The sequence below is a fragment of the Chrysemys picta genome, chromosome 3 (genome assembly GCF_011386835.1).
Source record: "Chrysemys picta bellii isolate R12L10 chromosome 3, ASM1138683v2, whole genome shotgun sequence".
Taxonomy (NCBI): Eukaryota; Metazoa; Chordata; order Testudines; family Emydidae; genus Chrysemys; species Chrysemys picta.
Window position 1 is genome coordinate 99,021,998 of NC_088793.1, and position 22,279 is coordinate 99,044,276.

At 42.1% G+C, this 22,279-nt stretch overlaps 1 protein-coding gene across 7 annotated transcripts in view; it reads left to right on the top strand.

Annotated features, from left to right (window-relative positions):
- Positions 1-22,279, top strand: part of LAMA2 (laminin subunit alpha 2) — a 470,353-nt gene that overhangs the window by 209,133 nt on the left and 238,941 nt on the right. For all 7 annotated transcript variants that reach the window (XM_065588563.1, XM_065588564.1, XM_065588566.1 and 4 more), the window contains exons 10-12: positions 3,880-4,040; positions 11,812-11,952; positions 13,410-13,583. In XM_065588563.1, coding sequence (XP_065444635.1) covers positions 3,880-4,040; positions 11,812-11,952; positions 13,410-13,583 — 476 coding nt within the window. The remainder of the gene's footprint in view (positions 1-3,879; positions 4,041-11,811; positions 11,953-13,409; positions 13,584-22,279) is intronic.

Below are 22,279 nucleotides of genomic sequence, written 5' to 3' on the forward strand. Positions count from 1 at the left end.
TTCAAGGTCAGGTTTTAAGAGATTTTTTTTTTAATTGGACTAATTATACACCATTGATAAGAGATACTCTAGTGATCTTTTTCCCCCCCAAGTAATTCAATGGAACATAAAAGAAGCACAACAGAGCTGTAAATACAGAGCCCAGAAGTACAAAATCTACTACATTAGCCATGTACTGATTACATGCAATAAATAACATGATTAAAGATTCTAGATAGAATGATAGAGCCTGATTAATACAGAAGTGAAAGGAACAGTATATCACACAGATTAATAGGAAATTGTGTAGAAGCTGAAGAGAACATGACTCCCAGGGTTAGAAAAGACACAGTAAGACAATGTGATGTCTTTAGCAAACCGTGGATAAGAGTGCACAGGTTATAGATGAAGGATTAAAAAAACGAAAGGCTACCTTCATGCTATTAAAAGGGATACCTTTTATTCAAACATCTGCTACTGCTGATGTTCAGTCTCTTTAGTAAAATAATGAGGCTATCATTTTGAGAGAAAAAGGCCTTAATTAAAGAAATGTGGTGCCATGCATGCATGCATGTCTCCAGGTAGCTGTCAGCTACAGTACAGTTTATTTCTCATACCTACTGAACTAACCACAGTAGGGGGCATTCTACAGAGTTTTGTACTGCGGCGAGCAGGATTTTAAACCTGCTTCAAAAAACTGCATCCACCAGGCCCTTCTTGAAACCTTGTCCTCCCTTGCTTTTGTGATTCTTGTCTTTCCCTGGTTCTCCTCCTGCCTCTGTAGTCATTGTGCCAGTGTTTCTTCTGATAGGTTCTGCTGCTCCCCTCTTCCTCTTTCTGGTGGTGTCCTTCAGAGCTTTATCGTTGGTCCACTCCTCATCTTTCTCCACAGTTGTTCTCTAGTGTCTCGATCCATCCAATTCCATATTTCAGTGTCTCTCTTTAACATGTCTACCTGGATGTCTTGACATTTTTTCCCTCTCTTCACACCATTAAACCTTTTGTCTAGGCCCTCATCATCTCCTAGCTTGACAGAAGCTCCTCCTTCCTGACAACCCTCTTCAGCTCCATCTATGTTAGAACACTCTTTTAGTTTCTCTGCTGGCTCTGTCTTCTCTACCATATCAGATACAGCCCCCCTCCCACACACACCTTTAAGGTCTCTAACACCTCTGTCCCTCCTTGCTTACTTGTTCTTGTAACTTGTCATATTGTCCTCCAACTCTTTATTCTGCCAATGATGCCAGCCTCAGTTGTCCATTTGTCCACATCTCCAACAAACTCCTCCAGTCTTTTTTCCATGCCAGCCTTCATTCATGGAATACCCTCCCTGAAGCAGTCTGTGCAGAAGGACAAAACACCCTCTCTGAAAAAGGCTGTAAAGCCACTCTTCCTTCCTCCTTGAAGTCCCTCCACAAGAACCTTTTCTATTATGTTGCTTATGGAAAAGGACAATTTGTTATGGCTGGCTAGAAGGCCAGTAAGGGAGTTCTGCTATTTATCTTATATATATTTAAAATTAGCAAACTCAAAACCATCTGTGCATACAATTAGACTACATAATCACATTTCTGGCCATCGTATCTTTATCCTTGCTCCCCTATTACCTCCAGTTATTTGTTACTCATTGCCTGTTGTCTTAGATTGTAAATGCTTTGGGACTGGAACTGTTGGTGGTGCTATTGTTGTTAAAGTCTTAGAAGTCTTGTTTGATAGTCTCTTAGATGGGCTCAAGGATGATAATAACTGTCATCCCATGTGGTGTTTGGGATTCAGCTGGAGCTGGTAGGGATGCGATGTCACCTGGGTCCCTCTCTTTCTGGCCTGTTCTGATCAGGATTAGGATGATGAAGGGCTGGGTTCCCGGGAAAAGGTGGAGTGGCAGCCATGATCGTGAGGCTCATTCCAATATATTCTGACTGTTCTTTCTGTCTGTTCTTCGTTTTGTTCTTTCATACTTTCCCTACAAAAAACTTTCTTTTAAGGAACCCAAAAGGGAGTGATGGGTGGAATAGCCCATCCCGTCATTATTTTGTCTTCCAATTAGGCCTAATATCAGATATGCCAATTTTGGCTCATTAACCTCTGGTTCCACGTCTCCTATTTTTAACAAGTATAACTTTAACACAGTCCTTGAATCATATCAACTTGGCCTGTTACGTTTAGACTAATTTAGTTTCTCTGTCTGATTCTCTTGCACTTGTTTATTTTCAATAAAACATGTTATAATGTGACCTACTTTCCATGGTAAATTCCTAAGTAGGCAAAAGTTATAGACCAATTGTCACAACAGCTCTTATACTGCAAGTATCACTGTAATATCTAGGCACAGATCCAAACTTTTTTCCTTACAGATCCCTGTTCATTTCTGTCTTGGATATGTGTTCACTAGCTCAATGAAACCCTATGTACTTAAAAAAAAATATTGTACCCAGCCAATTGTGAAGGAAGTACTATGTATTGAGCCCATAATATGTTACCTTGACAGAATCTCTATTTCAGTGAAGATAGCAAAAAACCTCTCATCCAAGACAGCAACTGAAAAAAGCCAATTTACTTGAGTATTTGTAAACTGAAATGAGTCTGTTTCTTGTCTGAATGAAAGGCTGAGAAACATGATCAATTCCAATGGAATTTCTCTATATACTTGCAAATCAGAATGAATACACATTAGATATATTGAAACACATTCCAGAGGAGCTGGCTGGTTGTTTAACGAGAAATTGTTTGCATGGTGTAAAATGGAAATCTGCTTCTGAAGCATGTGGCACACCAAGCAATAAACAGGTTATAATTCTTAAATTTAAATGGGAAGATTATGATGATTGGGGGTATAGGCTAGTAATGAGTGCTTCTCACTGAGATGGAGGTTGCAGGATGAGCACTCTGGATATGTCAAGGCTGAGGATTATTGGGTATGAATATGTTCCACTGATAATCCTAAAGGTAAATAATGATGCTTCTGGCATAAAGAGCACATTTTAATACTGTATTTGAATCTCAAAGTGCTCATTAAACACTGATTTTCATAATAGTCCTGTGTGATAGGTTTATGTTCAATATAGATAAGGGCCAGAACCAGAATCTTTTATGAAACCCTACCCTAGCTACAACCTTTGGTATGAATAAAATGGAGCTCTGACCCGACCAACCCTTGGTTGTGGGTTTGAAAGGCCATAATCCATGCAAAATTTTGCCAGATTAAACAGTGACCTCTTTAGCCCATCTGTAATCTATGTTACCAGTGGATAAACTGAAGTACAGAAGTTTAAATGATTCAGTTTATAATCACCCAATTCAGTGGCAGAGCTGGGATCTCTGAGACCTGGACCTCCCAGTCCACTGCTCTAAAAATTAGACAGCAATCCTTGACTGAATCAACCCACCTCTTCAAAGGCACTCGACTTTGGGGTGAAATAAATAATCTCCTAGTAATTTAGCTTTTAAACAACCTATAACAGCTCCAGTGGTTGGATGCTTCCTGAATCAGAGACTCCGTCATGCTGCCATTTTTTTTTTGCCTGCATATTTGTATATGTAATGCTAAATCTCAATTACAGCTGTTTATTTTAAATGTAAAGCCTGCACAGACAGTGTGGGGTAAATAAGACCTAGATGCTGGCCCCCTGACTCACATTTAGTAGTACTTTACTCAGGGAGCAGTCCCATTGATTTCAGTGGGGTTTATTGTGGGGTTAAGGTGCTACTCGATAGGAGTAAGAGCAGCACACTGGCCCTAGGATTGTCAGCTTTTCAGGGCATGGTCTGTGCACACAATTTGTACTTGTACAGTGCCTAACACAAGTGTGGCCCTGATCCTTGCAATCATAGTACAAATAACTAATAATAAAGATAAATCAATACATATGTGGATTTAGTGTTTTCTTTTACTTTCCATAGGCATGCTCCCTGGATTCTGCCACTGCAAGACTGGCTACGCAGGTGAAAGCTGCAATCGATGTGCATTGGGTTACAAGGGTTATCCTGACTGCGTGGCCTGTAGCTGCTCCGTGAAAGGCAGCTTGAATGATGACCCTTGTATAGGATCCTGCATTTGCAAGGTATGAGTGTCAAACTATTTTCAGCCATAGTTAATCACCATTGATATTATGAGAAATTAAAACCCATTATCCTCTACCATCATTGCAATGTTGTCATGCTGTTCTTTTTCTTCAAGTGATTGCACATGTCCGTTCCGCTTTGGGTGTGTGCACACCTTGTGCACAGTTGTCGGAGACTTTTCCCTAACAGTACCCGTCAGGGCAGCGTGAGTGCCCTCTGGTGCCACATGCCACTGCACACAAGTATAAAGGGCTGTGTTGCCCCCGCCCTCCCTCAGTTCCTTCCTACCGCAAATGATGGTTGTTGTTGGAACTGCCATCTTTGATTCATCATATCTTCCCTCCCTTAGTGTAAATAGTACCTGTAGCATTAATTTGTAGTCTTGTATAGCATGTCTGTAAATAGTTAGTTTTAGAGATAAGTTTGGAATACAGTCTTTTTAGTATACAGTTGCTGGTGCCTGATTGGGTACTGGGCTTGGTACTTGGAACAGACTGATGCCCTGTTCTCCTGGCTTTAAGGCTTGTTGTTCATGTAACAGGTCTAGGCCAGTGAGTGACCCATACCGCAGCTGCCTTAAGTTTGTGGGAGAGGCGCATGTAAGTGACAAATGTCACATTTGTAGAGAGTTCAAACCCTGTTGGAAAAAGGGCAGGGCTGCCAGATGCAAGCATCTGCTCAATGAGTCTGCACTCCATCCATCATCAGAACCTGCCCCCACTCCAAATGGGTTCCAAGCTCCTCCTGTTCTGACAGAATCCTCAGGCAGATCTGTGTCACAGGAGCCTAAGAAGAGACTGTGTGAGTCTAATAAAGATTTGGTACCACCATCCTGCAAGGAGAAGCACTAAATGGTCACAAGACTTCAGAGGTGCACTCAAAAAAAGTCACACCCCCAGGAGCAGGGTGTACCAGGAAGGGTCAGTTGAGACCATTCCCCAAAGAATTGGCACCACTTGTGGTACCTCAACAGGAGCCCTTTCCAGTGCCATTGACACCTGAGGCTTTCGAGGCAACCTGAGAGTTGCTTAATTTGTCAGTACCAACTTCTCCTCTGCTCAGTACCAGCCACTTCTACTCTTGCAGTACCTCTATATAGGATTGCGTCTACAGGCAAGCCAGCAATGATTTGGCTGATACCCTCTTCCCAAGACTTGGAACCTCCCTCCTCGGTACCAATGGGTTCAGCTCCCCAGTGGTCAGAGGAGATAGACTCCTCCTCAGACTCAGAAGTCGTATCCTTTGTGTCCCGACATGAGCATGCCCAGCAGCCCCAGTGGGGTGCCTGCCTGCTGTGATACTGTCCACAGGCTCATCATCCTAATAGCCAGTGGTCTGCACATCATCCTAATAGCCAGTGGTCCAACCTCCATACCAGTAACCCTTCCAGACCTCTTGGGGCTTCCCTCCATGTTCCAGAACCTCTCTGTTGCCTCCCCACACTTCTATGTCAGTCAGGTGCTAGGAGCATCTGCAAGAAGGTCGCCATCTTCCTTCCCCTGGTACTATGCAAGTGGAGCTGCATGCTCAGGACTCCCCGATAGAGGGATTGGAGGAAGTACCTCCTCAACCTTTAGCCTCTTCTATGTTGCCTGATGAGGCAATAGTGACTGACTCTACCTCTTCCCCTCCTGATGATTTTAGAGCTCATCAGCCATTGTTGAGTAGGGTGGCTGTAGCTCTAGATATCCAGGCAGAAGAGATACAAGAAAGATGTCACAGGCTTGTGGGTATTTTAGGTTCTGCAGGCCCCTCTATGGTAGCTCTCCCTATTAATGAAGCTATCCTGGAGCCTGTCAAGATTTTATGACTTACCCCTTCTTCTCTGCCTCCCACTCCCTAAGGGTGGAGAAAAGATATTATGTCCCTTCATGGAGGTTTGAGCAGTTTTACAACCACCCTTCTCCCAGGTGGTTGCAGCCACCAACAAAAAAGGAGAGGCAAGGACACCAGTCCTCTACTCTGAAGGGAAAGGAAGCAAAAAAATCTAGATCCATTTAGCAGGAAATTTTATTCCAGAGGTTCCTGAGTTTACAGCTCAGGATTGCAAACCAGCAAGCTCTGCTGGGTTGATAGGATTTCAGCCTGTTGGCTAATGATAATATCCTACTTTGCCTCATCAAGAAGCTTGTCTTTGAACTCCAGGAGTTCTCTTCTTTGGCAGAGTAAGGCAAATTAATTGCCAGAAGGCATTGCCAGTGAACCTGGATGTTACAGATTCCGCAGCTCAGGTTATGGCCTCTGCCATCATGATGAGGCATTTATCTTGGCTGCAGGCATCAGGCCTCCCTCCAGAGGGGCTACACACAATTCAAGACCTCCCATTTGAAGGCTGTTGTCCAGTAAAACTGATCGGGGCTTCATAGCCTTAAGGATTCAAGGGTGACCCTTAAGTCTCTGAGGATCTATGCACTGGCGACAAAAAAGAAAGCCGTTCCACCCACAACATTCCCAATGGTTTCAGCTCTTTTCACCACATTTCCAGGACCTGCCTAAAAAAGGGAAGGAGTTACAAGATACATCTTCCTCCTCCACCCTCCTCTGCAGCTACCAGCTCTTCTAGGCAATCTGGATTATCTCTAAGCAATGATTTTCACCTGCTAGTTGAGGACAGTATACACTCCCCATAGTTCCATCTTTCCTGAATGCTATTTTTGCCAACTGCTTATCCCGCTTACTAAGCATTTGGACCCACTATGTATTAGTGGGTCCTAAGGAAGAGGAAACTGTGATACACCCTTCAATTGATTTCTGCCTCCCGTCCCCATCCCTCTTTAGGGACCACTCTCACAAGAGGATGCTACATCAGGAGGTCCAGTTTCTGCTCCTCCTGGAGGACATACAGGAAGTTCCCATGTTGTTCAGAGGGAAGAGATTTTAGTCCTGTTACTTTCTGATCCCAAAGGCAAAGGGGAGGGGTGTCCTCGGGCCTTTTTATTCTGAATCGCCACTATAGCATCTGATATCCCTTCCTTAGATCCCAGGAAACTGATATGCTGCTCTCGACTTAAAAGATGTTTATTTTCACATGACAATTCACCAGAGCCACCAAAAATTCCTCAGGTTCATGGTCAATGGATTCCACTGACAATTTGCTGTGCTGCCTTTCAGACTATCAGCAGCTCGTAGCATATTCACGAAATGCATGGCTATAGTAGCGGCTTTCCTGAGCAAGTCTGGACTGCATGTATTTCCTTACCTGGATGATTGGCCAGTCCAGGTCTCTGGTACTCTCCAGTGTAGCAACTATTCAGTCCACTTTTGACATACTGGGGGCTACTGATCAAGGACAGATTTCACTGTATATCTCCTGTTTAACTAATAGAATTCATTGGAGTAGTTCTGGACTTGACTTGACACAGGTTCCAAACAAGGTGACTTATTGCTCTAGATCTAAAGGCTCATCCTTGCATCAGAGTTTGAAACCGCCTCAAACTTCTAGGACACTTGGCAGCATGCCCCTACATGGTACAGCATGCCAAACTACACCTGAGACATCTACAGGGTTGGATAGCCTTGGTGTACTCACCGGCCCATCATCATATAGACATTCAAGTACCCATTTGGGTCTTATCCTCCGTGGACTGGTGAATGTTTGCAAGTGGGGGCCCAATCCACAAAGTTATGCCAGGAGGCAATCCTCCTGTGGAATTTATGCTTCACCAGTTCCATCAGCCTGAGAGCTGCTTTCATTCCAGGAGCTCAGAATACTCTGTGTTAGCAGGTCATTCACAGGCCATCATGAGTAGTCTCTTGGACCAGACTTTTCCAGCTCCATTTTCCAGCAGTGGGGAACTCCTCAGGTGGACCTGTTTCCAACAAGAGAAAACAAAAAAAGTCATGTTTGTTGTTCCCGAGCACGTCACAACCCGGGTCACTGACAGATGCTTTCCTTCTGCCCTGGTTGAGAGGCCTACTGTATGCCTTCCCTCCAGTTCCGATCCTGCCCAAAATCTTATCCAAAGTCAAGCAAGATTCCACGCACTTTATTCTAATAGCTCCAGTCAGGGCCGGCTCCAGACACCAGCCGACCAAGGACGTGCTTGGGGCGGCACCTTGGGGCAGGGCGGCGCTAGGGTTTTTATTTATGTATTTATTTTTTGGTTCGTTGGGGCAGCGCTGGAGGGTTTTTTTGTTTTTGTTTCTGCATTGCGGTGCTCGGGGTGGTGGGGCTTTGGGCGGCATGGCGCTGGGGAGGGCGGGGGCTTGGCGCGGCACTGGAGGGGCTGGCGCGGGGTGGGGCTTGGAGGGTGACGGGGGCTTCGGACCGCGCGGTGCTTGGAGGGGGCGGGGCTTCGGGCGGCTCGGGGGGCGGGGCTTCGGGCGGCTCGGGGGGCGGGGCTTCGGGCGGTGTGGTGCTCGGGGGCGGGGATTTAGGCGGCACTGGGGCGGGGGTATGGCGGCGCGGTGCTCGCGGTGGGGGGGCGGCGCCCCCTCTTTTTTTGCCTGGGGCGGCAAAAATGTTAGAGCCGGCCCTGGCTCTAGTATGGACATAGCAACGTTGGATTTTGACTTTACTAGATCTATCAATCAGACTTCTGCTCTTTCTCCTGATGGATGTGGATGTGATATCCCAGGATCACGGTCGCCTTCTTCATTCCAATCTTCAGACAAAAAACAGTTACCTACCTTTCTGTAACTGTTGTTTTTTGAGATGTGTTGCACATGTCCATTCCACGACCCACCTTCCTTTCCCTCTCTATCGGAATCTTGCTGGTAGGACAGAATGGAGAGGGGTCGGGGCAGTGCAGCCTTTTATAGCTATGTGCAGTGGTGTGAGTCACCAAAGGGAGCTCACACTGCCCCAGCAGGAACCGCTCAGGGAAAAATCTCTGACAACTGTGCATGGGCTGCACGCACAACCCTAGTGGAATGGACATGTGCAACACATCTCAAAGAACAACTGTTGCGGAAAGGTAGGCAACTGGTTTTTAGCTGTGGTGATATGTGTCAAGAAATTGTGACTCCTTTTAGGGTTAATGTGTTTCTGGTCTGACTGTGACACTTCAAGTCCTGAGTACAAGTCTTAAAACAAGTAATTGGGAATCAGCTGCCATTCAGGTAAACCCAGTAGAATTATACTCAAGATAAGATATTTAAGGCATTCAGAAAGCTGTGAATTGTTTATTTCAAATTCCCACCGCTATCCGCCCAGGAGCTATACATTAAAAGCAGCTGAGCACTGTCAACTCTAAAAATAATCTGTCATATGTCTTTAAAAGAGCAAATATTCTGAACTATTGGTTTAAGGGGAAATGGCATTTAAGGCCTCTATTTTATAAGTTATGTAGTATATTTTGTCATTCTGCTGCCAAAGTTTGGACAAAGGAGATTCTCTTTTCCATTTTGGGCACTTTGTTTGGAAACCTCCAAGGTATTTCTGTCAAAGATGCTGTTAAAACCTGACTGCTGAGGCTGTATGTGCTGTAGGCTGAAATTCTTAGTGCTCTGTGTGTGTGTAAATTCAGAAAGCCAAATATTGATATAGCTTTTGAATTAAAACACTATTTTAAAATGATACACAACTATTTTTAGTTTTAAAAATATCCTCAATACCAGTAATGCATATGAAGGACCTGTTGTCCAAAAGATGCAGCTTACATAAGAAATAAGTCATCCTGAATATGCTCAGCAGAGAGCAACATGGTAGATACTGTGGGTTATTTTTCAATAATTTGTTGTGTATGTTCCATTTGGATGTTTAATTTACAGACTCTGATACAAGTGTGTGTGTGTGTAAAAATGCTTCTATTAAGTTCTCAAAAGCACAAGTGTACAAAAAAGTTCCATTCTATCGTCTCATATTGAATACACTCATAAACCACCAGTGTGACAGTTGAACAGCACTGAAGTCTGTTCAGGGTATTAATCTTATCCTCACTTGACACATATATAACACTCAAATGTTCTCTGTCAGAAGTAAAATCTCTTCCTATCAGGGTTTTAATTTTTAAGCTATCGTGTCTAGAGGATCAGACTTGGGGCACATTTCATTATGTTCTGATTTGAAAATGAGCTTTGATGATGAGTTATATATTCAAAATATACTTTACTGTAGGAAACAATTCTGCACTGCCAGAAGGATGGGTTACATATCTTTTTCCACCTTCAGGGTTTAGGATTCTGTTAACTTACTGTCTGCTCACAAGAATGGTGTAGATTACTTGCAGTTGTAGAGTACAATTGTGCTCTGCTTTGTTACTGAAACTTTTATTATAACAAATACATTTACTTTTCAGTCCTCACTTTTCTTTCCTCTTCCCACCCTGCCCACAATAACACATCAGCAATTCAATTGGATCATATTAAAGGAACTTTTAGGGCCAGATTTTCAAAGTGGTTTAAAAAATTGCAGCTGCAAACATTTGTGTGCATAGAAACCACTTTCAGAGGCCAGCTACAGTTAGAGTACAGTAGTACTACAGCTTAAATTTTCAGACCAACAGCCTTGACAGTTGCTTTAAGCTTTTGATGTACAGACTCCAAATGATGTTGCTAGTTGGCGGGAGACAATGAAAACAGATATAGGAATAGATACAGAATTACCACATAATTGGTGATAACATCCTTATTTGAATCTGCCCTTTGCCTGTTTTTCTTTAGCTATGTCCCATTTTTCTCTCTTTTTTTTTTCCCCTCCTGTCTTCTCTTTGCCCTTTGTGTTTCTGCTTTTCTCCCCCTTCAGCCACTTATCCTTTATTTGCCTCACTCTTTTCATCTCTCTAGCATCTCTGACCCGAAGGCAGGCAAGTGGCTTTCAGTAAACTTATTTCTGTGCTGCAAAGCCAGGATTATCCTAATTTACTTGTGTTATGGGCAGGCTTTCCATAAACTGTTCAGCCTCTGCTGGCCTGGAGCCAATGATTCTGATACATCTGTGCACATTTCATAGTGCGGTGTCCAGGATTAAAGGGACCATGTGCAAAATAATTTGGAGAGAGTACTTATAAGGATAATTCTTCTCTGGGGTATCTTTGAAAAATACTGTTGCATTATTCAGCTCCCACCACAGTGTGAACCTTTTTGTAATGCACCCCATGTGGAGGAGAGACATCTCTGTCTCAGCATATGGGCCAGATTGATCACATACTGGTAACTCAGCATCTCAACTAGTAAAATAAACCTTTGCTGTAAAACAAAATTACAAAATGCTGCAATGATCTGGCACTTGGGTCCTCTGCTCCAGTTCTCCGTAGGTTCACAGATCATCTATATGGTTGGCAAATACTGTCAGTCATGGAGGGAGAAATACAGGCCTTGCCTATACTTGGATTAGCCCTCATTTCAGCCATCAGTGGCCAGCTACAGGAGTAGCTGCACTGGTGCAAACCCCAAGCATAGACAAGAAGAGCTGAAAAGCTGCATTTTGCACTGGATGAGCATACCCTGGTTTCAAATAGCTATTGCAGTTGCTGGACACTGATTGCTGATTCCCAAGAATAGGCAAGTTGTACCCCATGCTTTCCTCCCTTGGGCCATCCATGTTTTAGAGGAGATTTACTAGATTATTGTGAAAAAATATGTTCATGGAAAAGGTATAAAGTTAAATGGCCAAATTCTACCTTCAGTTGCACACATGCAATGCCTTTAACTTTAGTTGGGCTGCACCAGCTTAATTGTTTGGAGATTTTGGCTCTTATATTGAAAAATTAGGGGACGGTTTCCCATAAAAGTCTTCCTTTTGCATTGTTGTATCAAACCAAAAGAGAGCAAAAAGCCTTTAATTTTAATATGTAATAGCTGAAGTAATATTCTAATGTGCATTTCCAGGAAAATGTTGAAGGAGAAAACTGTGATCGTTGTAAACCAAGTTTCTTCAACCTGCAGCAAGATAATCCCAGAGGCTGTGAGGAGTGTTTTTGTTCAGGGAAAACAAACGTCTGTATAGACTCTCACTGGACCTACAGCAGTGTAAGAAAAATAATAGTAAACATTATAGCAAAAATGTCATTGGTTATGCTGTCTTTTAAAACGTATCTTGTACAACACATGTTGTTCTAAGATCTGCAGGCACATTATATACCATGAAAAGGAGTTTTCACACACAAGAACTGATCTTTCTTTGTTTTCATTGTGAAAATGTTCTGAAATCAACATTGTGATTGATATAGAAAGCAACTCAGAAATGTCTGTCAGAGAGGAAGTTGTGTGTGTGAAACAGTCATGGAATGTGCCGATGATGAAGTATGAAAAATGAGGGTAATTCCAAGATGTCCATAGGGCTGCCTCTTTTCTGGGCATGGAATAAATATCCATATAGACACATATGGGTTAATTAAGAGTTTGCACTTACAAATACACAATTTGTGTAAGAAATAATATCCTCTATAGGGGCATGTAAACAGTGAGGGTCTTATGCCTCTGGTGAATTTCTTTTGTACAATATGTATATAGCATTGAAGCTAAAGGTGGGGTGACCCTTCCAATGGTCTTACTTGCAAAAGCACATTGTAGAAAATATTTTTTTTTTTTGTACAAGCATGCCCTATACTTTCAATAAGTCTCAAAGTCTGGACACCAGTTTCTTTATAATGGGGCTATAATACATGTCTGTAAATCTAGCGTGGGAAAATCTGTTTCAGGTTAAATAGCTACTTGTTTTGGCTGTTTGGTATATGGGAACTCTGGGAGTAAAGCGGTCTGCCTGGTGTACTCCTCTACATACCAGTATCCAGAAGCTTTTCCAGCTCACAGCTGAGCCATTTCATAGCTCTGCTGGTATCTAGGCATCTGGAAACCAACCAAAAGCCTTGAGCATGCTTGCATGTATATTAAGCTCTTCTGTACTGGTTAGTTTCCTGATAGAGGATTTCAGAGATTCAGGATCTGAGGTTTTCGGTCTTTGCTAGCTGGTGCAGTAGACGAGACCTTTGAGCTTCTAAGATATAGGTCTTTAGAACAATAATCTACATTGTGTCTGAATAATATCTATTCAGATTTGTTGAACTCTCACTTCAGGCTTCTGTACCATCTGGGACTTATATCACTTACAGAGTATTTGTGTTGTGTGACCTACAGTGTGAGCATAAATGGCTCTGATTCAGATATTATTGGGAGTGAGCTGGAATTCCCTCCCCACTCTCTGTTAAGCCACGGGGAACAAATATTTACCTATGGCATCCCCTAACTTTTTGCCAGCCTAAGTGGCTGTCCAGGACACACAAATCCAAGAGCCGGTATGCATACAGTAGATTTATTTTCCTATGAATATTCTCATGTCACTGAATATGATTCTTCACTGAGATTAATCAAGATCTTAAACCAAATGAAGCTGCAGAAAAGACAAAAAACAAAACAGAGGCTGGTGGGTGCTGGGACTTTGATATCTTGACTCTCCTTCCAACAGGTATTTTATTCTGTCATTATAGGTAGGAGACATGAGTGGCTGGTATCTGACTGACGTACCTGGTCTCCTTCAAGTTATACCTCAGCCGGACAGTTTTGGTGGACCTCAGCAGCTTAGCATCAGTAATGTGGCTGCCAGAAGAGTGCTGCCGCTGATTTATTACTGGAGTGCACCCAGCCCTTATTTGGGCAACAAAGTAAGTGCAGATGGTCCTTGCCTGTATGATCATTTAATTTATTGCTAGGGAAAGATGTAAGCAATTTTTTTAAAGTTCCTGTTGAAGGGAAGATTAAGTTGGATAGCTATTTGATCAGCAAAATTGCTTGCTGAAAAGAACTGAGTTACGCATGCAGAGAATCCTTATGAGACACAAAGTATCAAGGGAGAGAAGAATTAACCTGAGACCTCTTGAGGCCTCTGCTGTCAGGTCTTAGAGAAGCTCAGATAATTTGCAGTGTTGTTTTTTGAACAAATTGGCTGGCATATGAATATGTGTTTCAGGTTGTCCTCTTCACTTTCCATCTCATCCTTTTAAAACCTTTGAAGATCTCCCTGGCTGCCTTAGTGGTCTGAGTATCAGGCTTGCTATCCAGAGACTTTCTGTTATCACAGGTGGTGTGTTCTTAAAATGAGTTTTCTGTCAGTCTTTGGAATTTGGGACTGTGTTCAGAAGTTGAGCTTTTTTCTGATTATGGTGAAGAATATGAAACTATAATGTGCTTCAGCACATTTTCCATTCTAGTCTCTTCAGGCTCATCCACCTATTTTTGTCCTGTTGGCTGGAAATCAACATGACAAAAGGTAAGTGAGCACGTGAAGATTAAACAGCATCATTTCCAAAGAATGTGGGCATCCTGCTCATGGCTATAAGATGCTTAAAGATACCCCAGCTGAATGGGCTTGGCTAAGGGAAGTTTTTTATAGCTTCCATACACCGTGAACTTTTCCTGTCCTCTAGTAGAAACTTTACACAGACAAACTTCTTCCTTTTCCATTCAATGAACAAAATAATGGGAAGAGTGTGTGCAAATTGTCTGAACATAGAAGACATTTTTTCAGTGTAATTTGAAGGTCCTTTGTGGTTTACTGTCAGACATTTCTGTATGAATGAAACAATTTGCCTTAATAACTGAACCATATAAATTTTTGATACTACAATAATACTGAAAGCACTCACAAATTACCACAGTACATCTTAACTGTCATGTTACATCATGTAAATTATAGTCATGATGACATGCTTAGCTTGGATGATTTAGTGTATTGCTATGGAAATGGAGTATTGCAGGTTCTTATTTGTAAACTCAATAAAACATCTCTCTAAATAGCTGAAACTGGATTAAACCAGCCCTTCTCAACTATGACTGCTAGCTGTGTTACACGTATAGTAATTGCAGTTTTAGGTTAGGTGTGCTTACCTAAGAATGTCTGCTTTAAAAGTATGCAGAGAAAGGTTTTAAGAACTTTTATATCAAGACACTTGTTTAGTGTAATCCATAACTCTGGGATCCATGCTACAACTTCAACCCCCTTTCTTTTTGTCTCTACCCCTTTCATTAAAATGTTCTCTCTAAAAATAAATGTGAGTAAAACATGGGGACAACTGTCCCTCTATATTGAGAGATCCCAGTTTTCAAACATAGCCCCAAACCTTTATTTGAAAGGCTTCTTTTAACATAAGGCTGGCATGTGGTGCACATGTTGATTTCCATATATATTCTAGCTGCATGTTTTCGACCCACCTACAAGTGCTACTTTCACATGACACAAGAGTTGTAAAATGAGATGATACTGAGTTTGTAACCCTGAGCTTTGCTTAACAATGAATGACACTGGAGTTAAATGAGATTGTTCTGTGGCAGATTCTGGTTTCTCTAAAAAGGTTGGGCTACAAAGTGAGTAACAGGAGACTGTAGGTAACGCTCTTAGGACTCTTGTTTATGTGAAAGTGACTGACTGTATGACTAGGAGACAAGAAAGCAAGAAAATGAATGTAACATTTCAGTTGTTGTTGTTGTTGTTGTTTGTTGTTCTTGGGTTTTTTAGAAAAACAGAACAACAACAAAATACTACTGCACTACTAGCAACATGTCAGAAGTTAGGTGAAATTTTACCAAATTAAAAATATAAAATACATGCAGCTCTTGTGTTATATGAAATGCAGATTTTTTTTTTTAAACAAAAGTAAGAGTTTTCAGATGCTTGTTTTAGCCTATATTGGTTTAAAATGGAAATTTGAAGGCATGGTTTATTCATCAGATGAAGGGCTGTTATTTGGATTATTCTGAAGCAATATAATTTTGCAAACTGATGGATTATTTTATTAAGAAGAGAGTTTTTGCTTGGCTACTATTAACATTTAACAGGGATTATATAGTAGCTTTTCTGTCTATTTTATGGCTGCCAATTTAATTCTGGATTGAGGCAGTCATAAGTACTTGGTAACACAATACTCTGTAAGGGTATGTCTACACTGCAATTAGACACCTGCAGCTGGCCCGTGCCCGCTGACTCTAGCTCATGGGGCTTGGGCTAAGGGTCTGTTTAACTGTGGAATGTAGACATTCTGGCTGGGGCTGCAACCTGAGCTTTGGGACTCTCCCACCTCACAGGGTCCTAGAGTCTGGGCTCCAACCTAAGCCCCAACATCAGGTTCGGCTGATTGCAGCTCCCACTGGCTGCGGTTCACCATTCCAGGCCAATGGGGGCTGCAGGAAGTGGCATAGGCTGAGAGATTCTGCCTAGTGTAGAAAATGCTTTTGTTCTATTAAACAGATAAATATTACACATTTTAAAGCCCCTGTTTGGTAAAACTGCCTTTTTAACAATTGCTTCCACTAGGAATTTATTTTTGATTATCTTTAAAAGAAAAGGGAATATGTTAATATAATGTTAGCATTCTGTCTTAAAGCTCCAAGAACCAAAAATTTGAATTAAGGCTAAAATTTCATCCATAACTCTTTCCACTGTGCATAGGTATTATCCTTCTGTGTAGGCCCCAAAAGAATGGCTGTTTTAATATCCCATATGATCTGTATCAGCAATGCAGCACAAGGTGAGTGAAGGGCATATTTTTAGCCTTAATTAGGTTTGTTCCTTCAGTAGGTTTAATCTTTAGGGCTAAACATTAGAACATTTGCATCTAAAGGTGTTTCTGAAAAAATACTGTGCAACTACATGAAGGAAATTGGGCAGGAATGGTGTCCCTAGCCTCTGTTTGCCAGAAGCTGGGATTGGGTGACAAGGCATGGATCACTTCATGATAGCCTGTCTATTCATTCCGTTTGGGGCACCTGCCATTGGCCACTGTCAGAGAACAGGATACTGGGCTTGATGGACCTTTGGTCTGACCCAGTATGGCCGTTCTTATGAAATTGCCCAAGCAAATGGACAATTGCACATGGACAAATAACCATTTACATGGGCAATTATCTGATTGTTTGTATATGCGTTGCTATGTGTGATGTATAAAATAACATCACCATAAAAATGCTATGACTTTAAGACCCTGTGCTGCTTGGTATTATGCAGCAATGGGAGTTTAGGCTTTGAAAAAGGACTGCAGGTACAGCTTAGTGAATCCTGTATACTAGTACATCACCATAGTTTAAGGAAAAAACAAAAAAAGTGTAAGTGTCTTACTGTTCTGTGTATAACCGGGTTTTGCACTCTCTTTATTTCCTTCCATTTGTGTTCATTTTTGGTGCAGTTCTGGTCCAAGAGACAGAATCATGCAAAAGAAATGACAGAATACAGATCACACAGAACCCCCCCCCCCATAAACAAGCGTAAATAGTACAATGATGGACTGAAACAGAAATGCCAAGATCAATTGTCCTAAATTATTAATGCATCTAGACCCTCAAAACTCCATCTAGTATTCCCATGGTTTAGCTTCAGATAGCAAAAATTGGAGACTGTTTCTAGATCATCAGACTTGATAGCTGCAATTTGATACCAAAATATGAAAACATTTTGGCTTGTTTTCACTGCAAGCCTGGGAAAGGAAAGCAGTCTCTGCTTGACACTTCCTGATGGTTGAGATGACAGACAAAGTGCTATTGGAAGCTAATTTTTGATAACCTTTTCTTTTGAGAGCTGCTGGCACTTCTTGGAAAACCTTAAATGTTAACAAATAACATTGATAGCATGACGGTATGTCATAACTGACCTAGTGAATTTTGCTCAATTATTTATAACTCTAGCTGCCCTGATTATATATAGTGTATTTATTTATTTATTTATTTATGTTGAGCTAATCAATTCTGATGGATAAAATGTCATATATTTATTTAAACGGAAGTAAAATCAAATGGGTGTCCAGCAAGGTGGATAACATTGAATTGTTTCAATCAGATATTTTACTTAATTTTAAACAAATCTAAATTTAAAAATAATCATCTGAATTTACAACTGTGCTCCAAGAACCCCTTAACCAAGGCTGGCTCCAGGCACTAGTGCAGCAAGCAGGTGCTTGGGGTGGCCAATGGAAAGGGGTGGCCCATCCGGGTCTTCAGCAACAATTTGGCGGCGGGTCCCTCGGTCCCTCTCGGAGGGAAGGACCTGCCGCCGAATAGCCGCCGAAGAATGAAGCGGCAATCGCGGCTTTCCTCCCCCTTACGCCCCCGCCGCTTGGGGCAGCAAAAACGCTGGAGCTGGCCCTGCCCTTAATGCCAGCTGGCAAGGGGGTGCAGAGGGGTTACAGGGATTTCCCGACTGGTATATACATAGAATCATAGAAATGTAACACTGGAAGGGACCTCGATAGGTCATCTAGTCCAGTCCCCTCCACTGAGGCCAGACTAAGTGTTATCTAGACCATCCCTGACAGATGTTTGTCTAACCTGTTCTTAAAAATTTCCAATGATGGACATTTCACAATCTCCGTAGGTAATTTGTTGCAGCTTTTTACTATGCTTATACTTAGGACGTTTTTCCTAATATCTAGCCTAAATCTCCCTTGCTGCAATTTAAGCCCATTACTTCTTGCCTTGTCCTCAGTGGTAAAGGAAAAACATTTATCACCCTCCTCTTTGTAAAATCCTTTTACATCCTTGAAGACTGTTATCATGTACTCCCCCCCCCCCCCCGAGTCTTCTCTTCTCTAGACCAAACAAACCCAGTGTTTTCAGTCTTTCCTCGTAGGTCATGTTTTCTAGATGGTTAATGATTTTTGTTATTCTGCTCTGGACTTTCTCCAATTTGTCCACAACTTTCCCCAAGTGTGGTGCCCAGAGCTGGACACAGTACTCCAGTACATTCTAGTTCACCAAAGAATGTCAGATGAAGTCTCAAAAGCTGGTGTCAAATTGGTCATCAGTATCACTGTGGAAAGAAATACATATAGTTGCTTAAAATTATGTTCTTAAGGTCTCTGTCTAGGGACTGGTTGCCAGCAAAGGTGAAAAATAGATTTCTGTTAGACAAGAAATGTTTATCTATTTGGCTGTTTATATGTCAATTAAATATTGTATGGTTCACAGTGGGTCTCCGCTCATCAGTAAGACCTGAATGCTAGTGAAGGACTGTAAAAACTTCAAAGAAAAGAATAACAGGAAGAAGTAAACAGTGGGGTGGGGAGAACCCTATCTTGAGGTGTACATCAAAAGCTTGCTCTAGTTCATTTGGGGGACAAAGAAGACACTGTCATTATTCATCTACAAAGTAAATGGACAGTGAGTTTGCTTCATGAAAGACGGGTCTCATTCAGGCTTGGTCGAAATCACCGGAGAGAACTTTGTGTGAGACAAGCCTGTTTAGATAGGAGTATAATAATTATTATTATAATGATAATTACATAACAATTTAAAAAACAGAAAGCATAATTCTCTAAATTATCCAGAATCCCCAGTGTTTAAAAAAAGTACATGAACAATTAGACCATGGTAGGAAGGGGTGTGAATCTATCCCCCACACCTGCCGCAGACTAACTGTTCCTCTACAGTTTTCTGATATGCGTTAACAGTTCGTTAGAGGACTAAATCAAAGTGTTCTCTGAAATGGGACTAGATGGACTAGATAGGCCCAAAGTAAGGTCTGAGGCAGATCCCCAGCTTGTATAAATTGACTAAGCAGATTACTTAACAGGGCCTGATTTTCAGAGGATGGATGTTCAGCGCTTTAGCAACAGGGTTTGTTGCAGGGATTGGTTCCTGGGTTAGTGTTTTTGTTGTGTGATGTGTGGTGTGTGTTGCTGGTGAGTATTTGCTTCAAGTTAGGGGGCTGTCTGTAAGCGAGGACTGGCCTGTCTCCCAAGCTCTGAGAGTGTGAGGGATCATCCTTCAGGATAGGTTGTAGATCCTTGATGATGTGATGAAGAGGTTTTAGTTGGGGTGCTGTAGGTGATGGCTAGTGGCATTCTGTTACTTCTGGGTACCCTTCTGGCTCTGTCAATCTGTTTCTTCACTTCACCACGTGGGTGTTGTAGTTTTAAGAATGCTTGATAGATCCTGTAGGTGTTTGTCTCTGTCTGAGGGATTGGAGCAAATGCGGTTGCATCTTAGAGCTTGTAGACAATGAATCATGTGATGTGGTCTGGATGAAAGCTGGAGGCATGTAGGTAAGTATAGCAGTCAGTAGGTTTCCGGTAGAGGGTGGTGTTTATGTGAACATTGCTTATTTGCACTGTTGTGTCCAGGAAGAGGATCTCTTGTGTGGACTGGTCCAGGCTGAGGTTTATGGCGGGGTGGAAATTGTTGAAATCCTGGTGGAATTCCTCAAGTGCCTCCTTCCCATGGGTCCAGATGATGAAGATGTCATCAATGTAGGACAAGAAGTAGAGTAGGAGTACTAGGGGATGAGAGCTGAGGAAACGTTGTTCTAAGTCAGTCATAAAAATGTTGGCATACTGTGGGGCCATGTGGGTATCCATAGCAGTGCCGCTTACTTGAAGGTATAAATTGTCCCCAAATCTGACATAGTTGTGGGTGAGGATAAAGTCACAAAGTTCAGTCACCAGGTTTGCCATGACATTATCGGGGATACTGTTCCTGATGGTTTTTAGTCCATCTTTGGGTGGAATGTTGGTGTAGAGAGCTTCTACATCCATAGAAGTGTTTTCTGGAAGATCACCAATGGATTGTCGTTTCCTCAGGAAGTAAGTGGTGTCTCGAAGATTGCTGGGAGTGCTGTAGCATAGGGCCTGAGGAGAAAGTCCACATAGCCAGACAATCCTGCTGTCAGGGTGCCAATGCCTGAGATGATGGGGCATCCAGGATTCCCAGGTTTATGGATCTTGGGTAGCAGATAGAATACCCCTGGTCAGGACTCTAGGGGTGTGTCTGTGTAGATTTGTTCCTGTGCTATAGCAGGGAATTTCTTGAGCAGATGGTGTAGTTTATTTTGGTACTCCTCAGTGGGATTGGAGGATAGTGGCCTGTAGAATGCAGTGTCAGAGGTCCCAGGCAGCCTCCTGTTCATATTCCAACCTATTCATGATGACTACAGCACCTCCTTTGTCAGCCTTTTAAATTATAATGTCAGAGTTGTTTCTGAGGCTGTGGATAGCATGTTCTGCATGGCTGAGGTTATGACACAAGTGATGCTGCTTTTCCACAATTTCAACCCATGCACATTGGCGGTAGCATTCTATATAAAACTCCAGTCTGTTTCGACCTTCAGGAGGAGTCCACGCAGAATCCTTCTTTTTGTAGTACTGGTAGGAAGGTTTCTGTGGGTTAGTGTGCTGTTCCAGTGATGTGTTGGAAATATTCCTTGAGTTTGAGATGGCAAAAGTAGGATTCTAGGTCACCGCAGAACTGTATTGTTCCTTGGGGTGGTGAGACAGAAGGAGAGGCCCCGAGATAGGACATGCTCTTCTGCCGGGCTAAGAGTATAGCTGAATAGATTAACAATATTGTTGGGTGAGTTAAGGGTACCGCTCTTGTGGCCCCTTGTGGCACGTAGGAGTTTAGATAGTTTAGTGTCCTTTTTCCTCTGTAGAGAAGGAAAGTGTATGTTGTAAATGGCTTGTCTCATTTTTGTAAAGTCCAGCCACGTCGAAGTTTGTGTGGAAGGTTGTTTTTTTATGAGAGTCTCCAGTTTTGAGAGCTCATTCTTGATCTTCTCCTGTTTGCTTTATAGGATGTTGATCACATGGTTCCTCAGTTTCTTTGAAACTGTGTGGCACAATCTCTCACCATAGTATGTGTGGTATGTTGATTAATGGATTTTTTTACCTTCAGTCCTTTTGGTATGATGTCCATCTGTTTGCATTTGGAAAGGAAGATGTCTGTCTGTATCTGCACGAGTTTTTTCATGAAGTTGGTAGTGTGTATTTCAATTGTTTTCTTTTATGGTTTTATAATAATATATGGAGATATCCTGTCTCCTAGAACTGGAAGGGACTCTGAAAGGTCATTGAGTACAGCCCCCTGCCTTCACTAGCAGGACCAAGTACTGATTTTGCCCCAGATCCCTGAGTAGTCCCCCTCAAAGATTGAACTCACAACCCTAGGTTTAGCAGGCCAATGCTCAAACCACTGAGCTATCCCTCCCCCTGAAGTAAAAACAACAAAAGTTTCTAATAACATGAATTACTTATGCTTTGATCTGATCATCTAACATCTGACTAGAATATTGTGTCTTTTAAAAGCCTTCAGGCCTTTGTCTCCTTTACTCTATCATTACCTGCTGCACAAGATTTCTGAATGAGTCCAGACTGCTTGGTTAATCTCTGGAATGCAAGCTGAGCTGCATTACCTTAGGTTCCCATTAGCTTTCACTACCATATTTTGATCCTCAACGGGATGGTAAGGTGGGGCCAAATATTTTGTTTTTCAGAGAGATAATTCAACTAATGACAGCAAATTTCTTTAGAAAGGAAACCTTGGTAGAGATTTTAAATATGCAATAAGTCTCTTGAAGCTAACTTTTTTTAAAGTTCTGTTTATT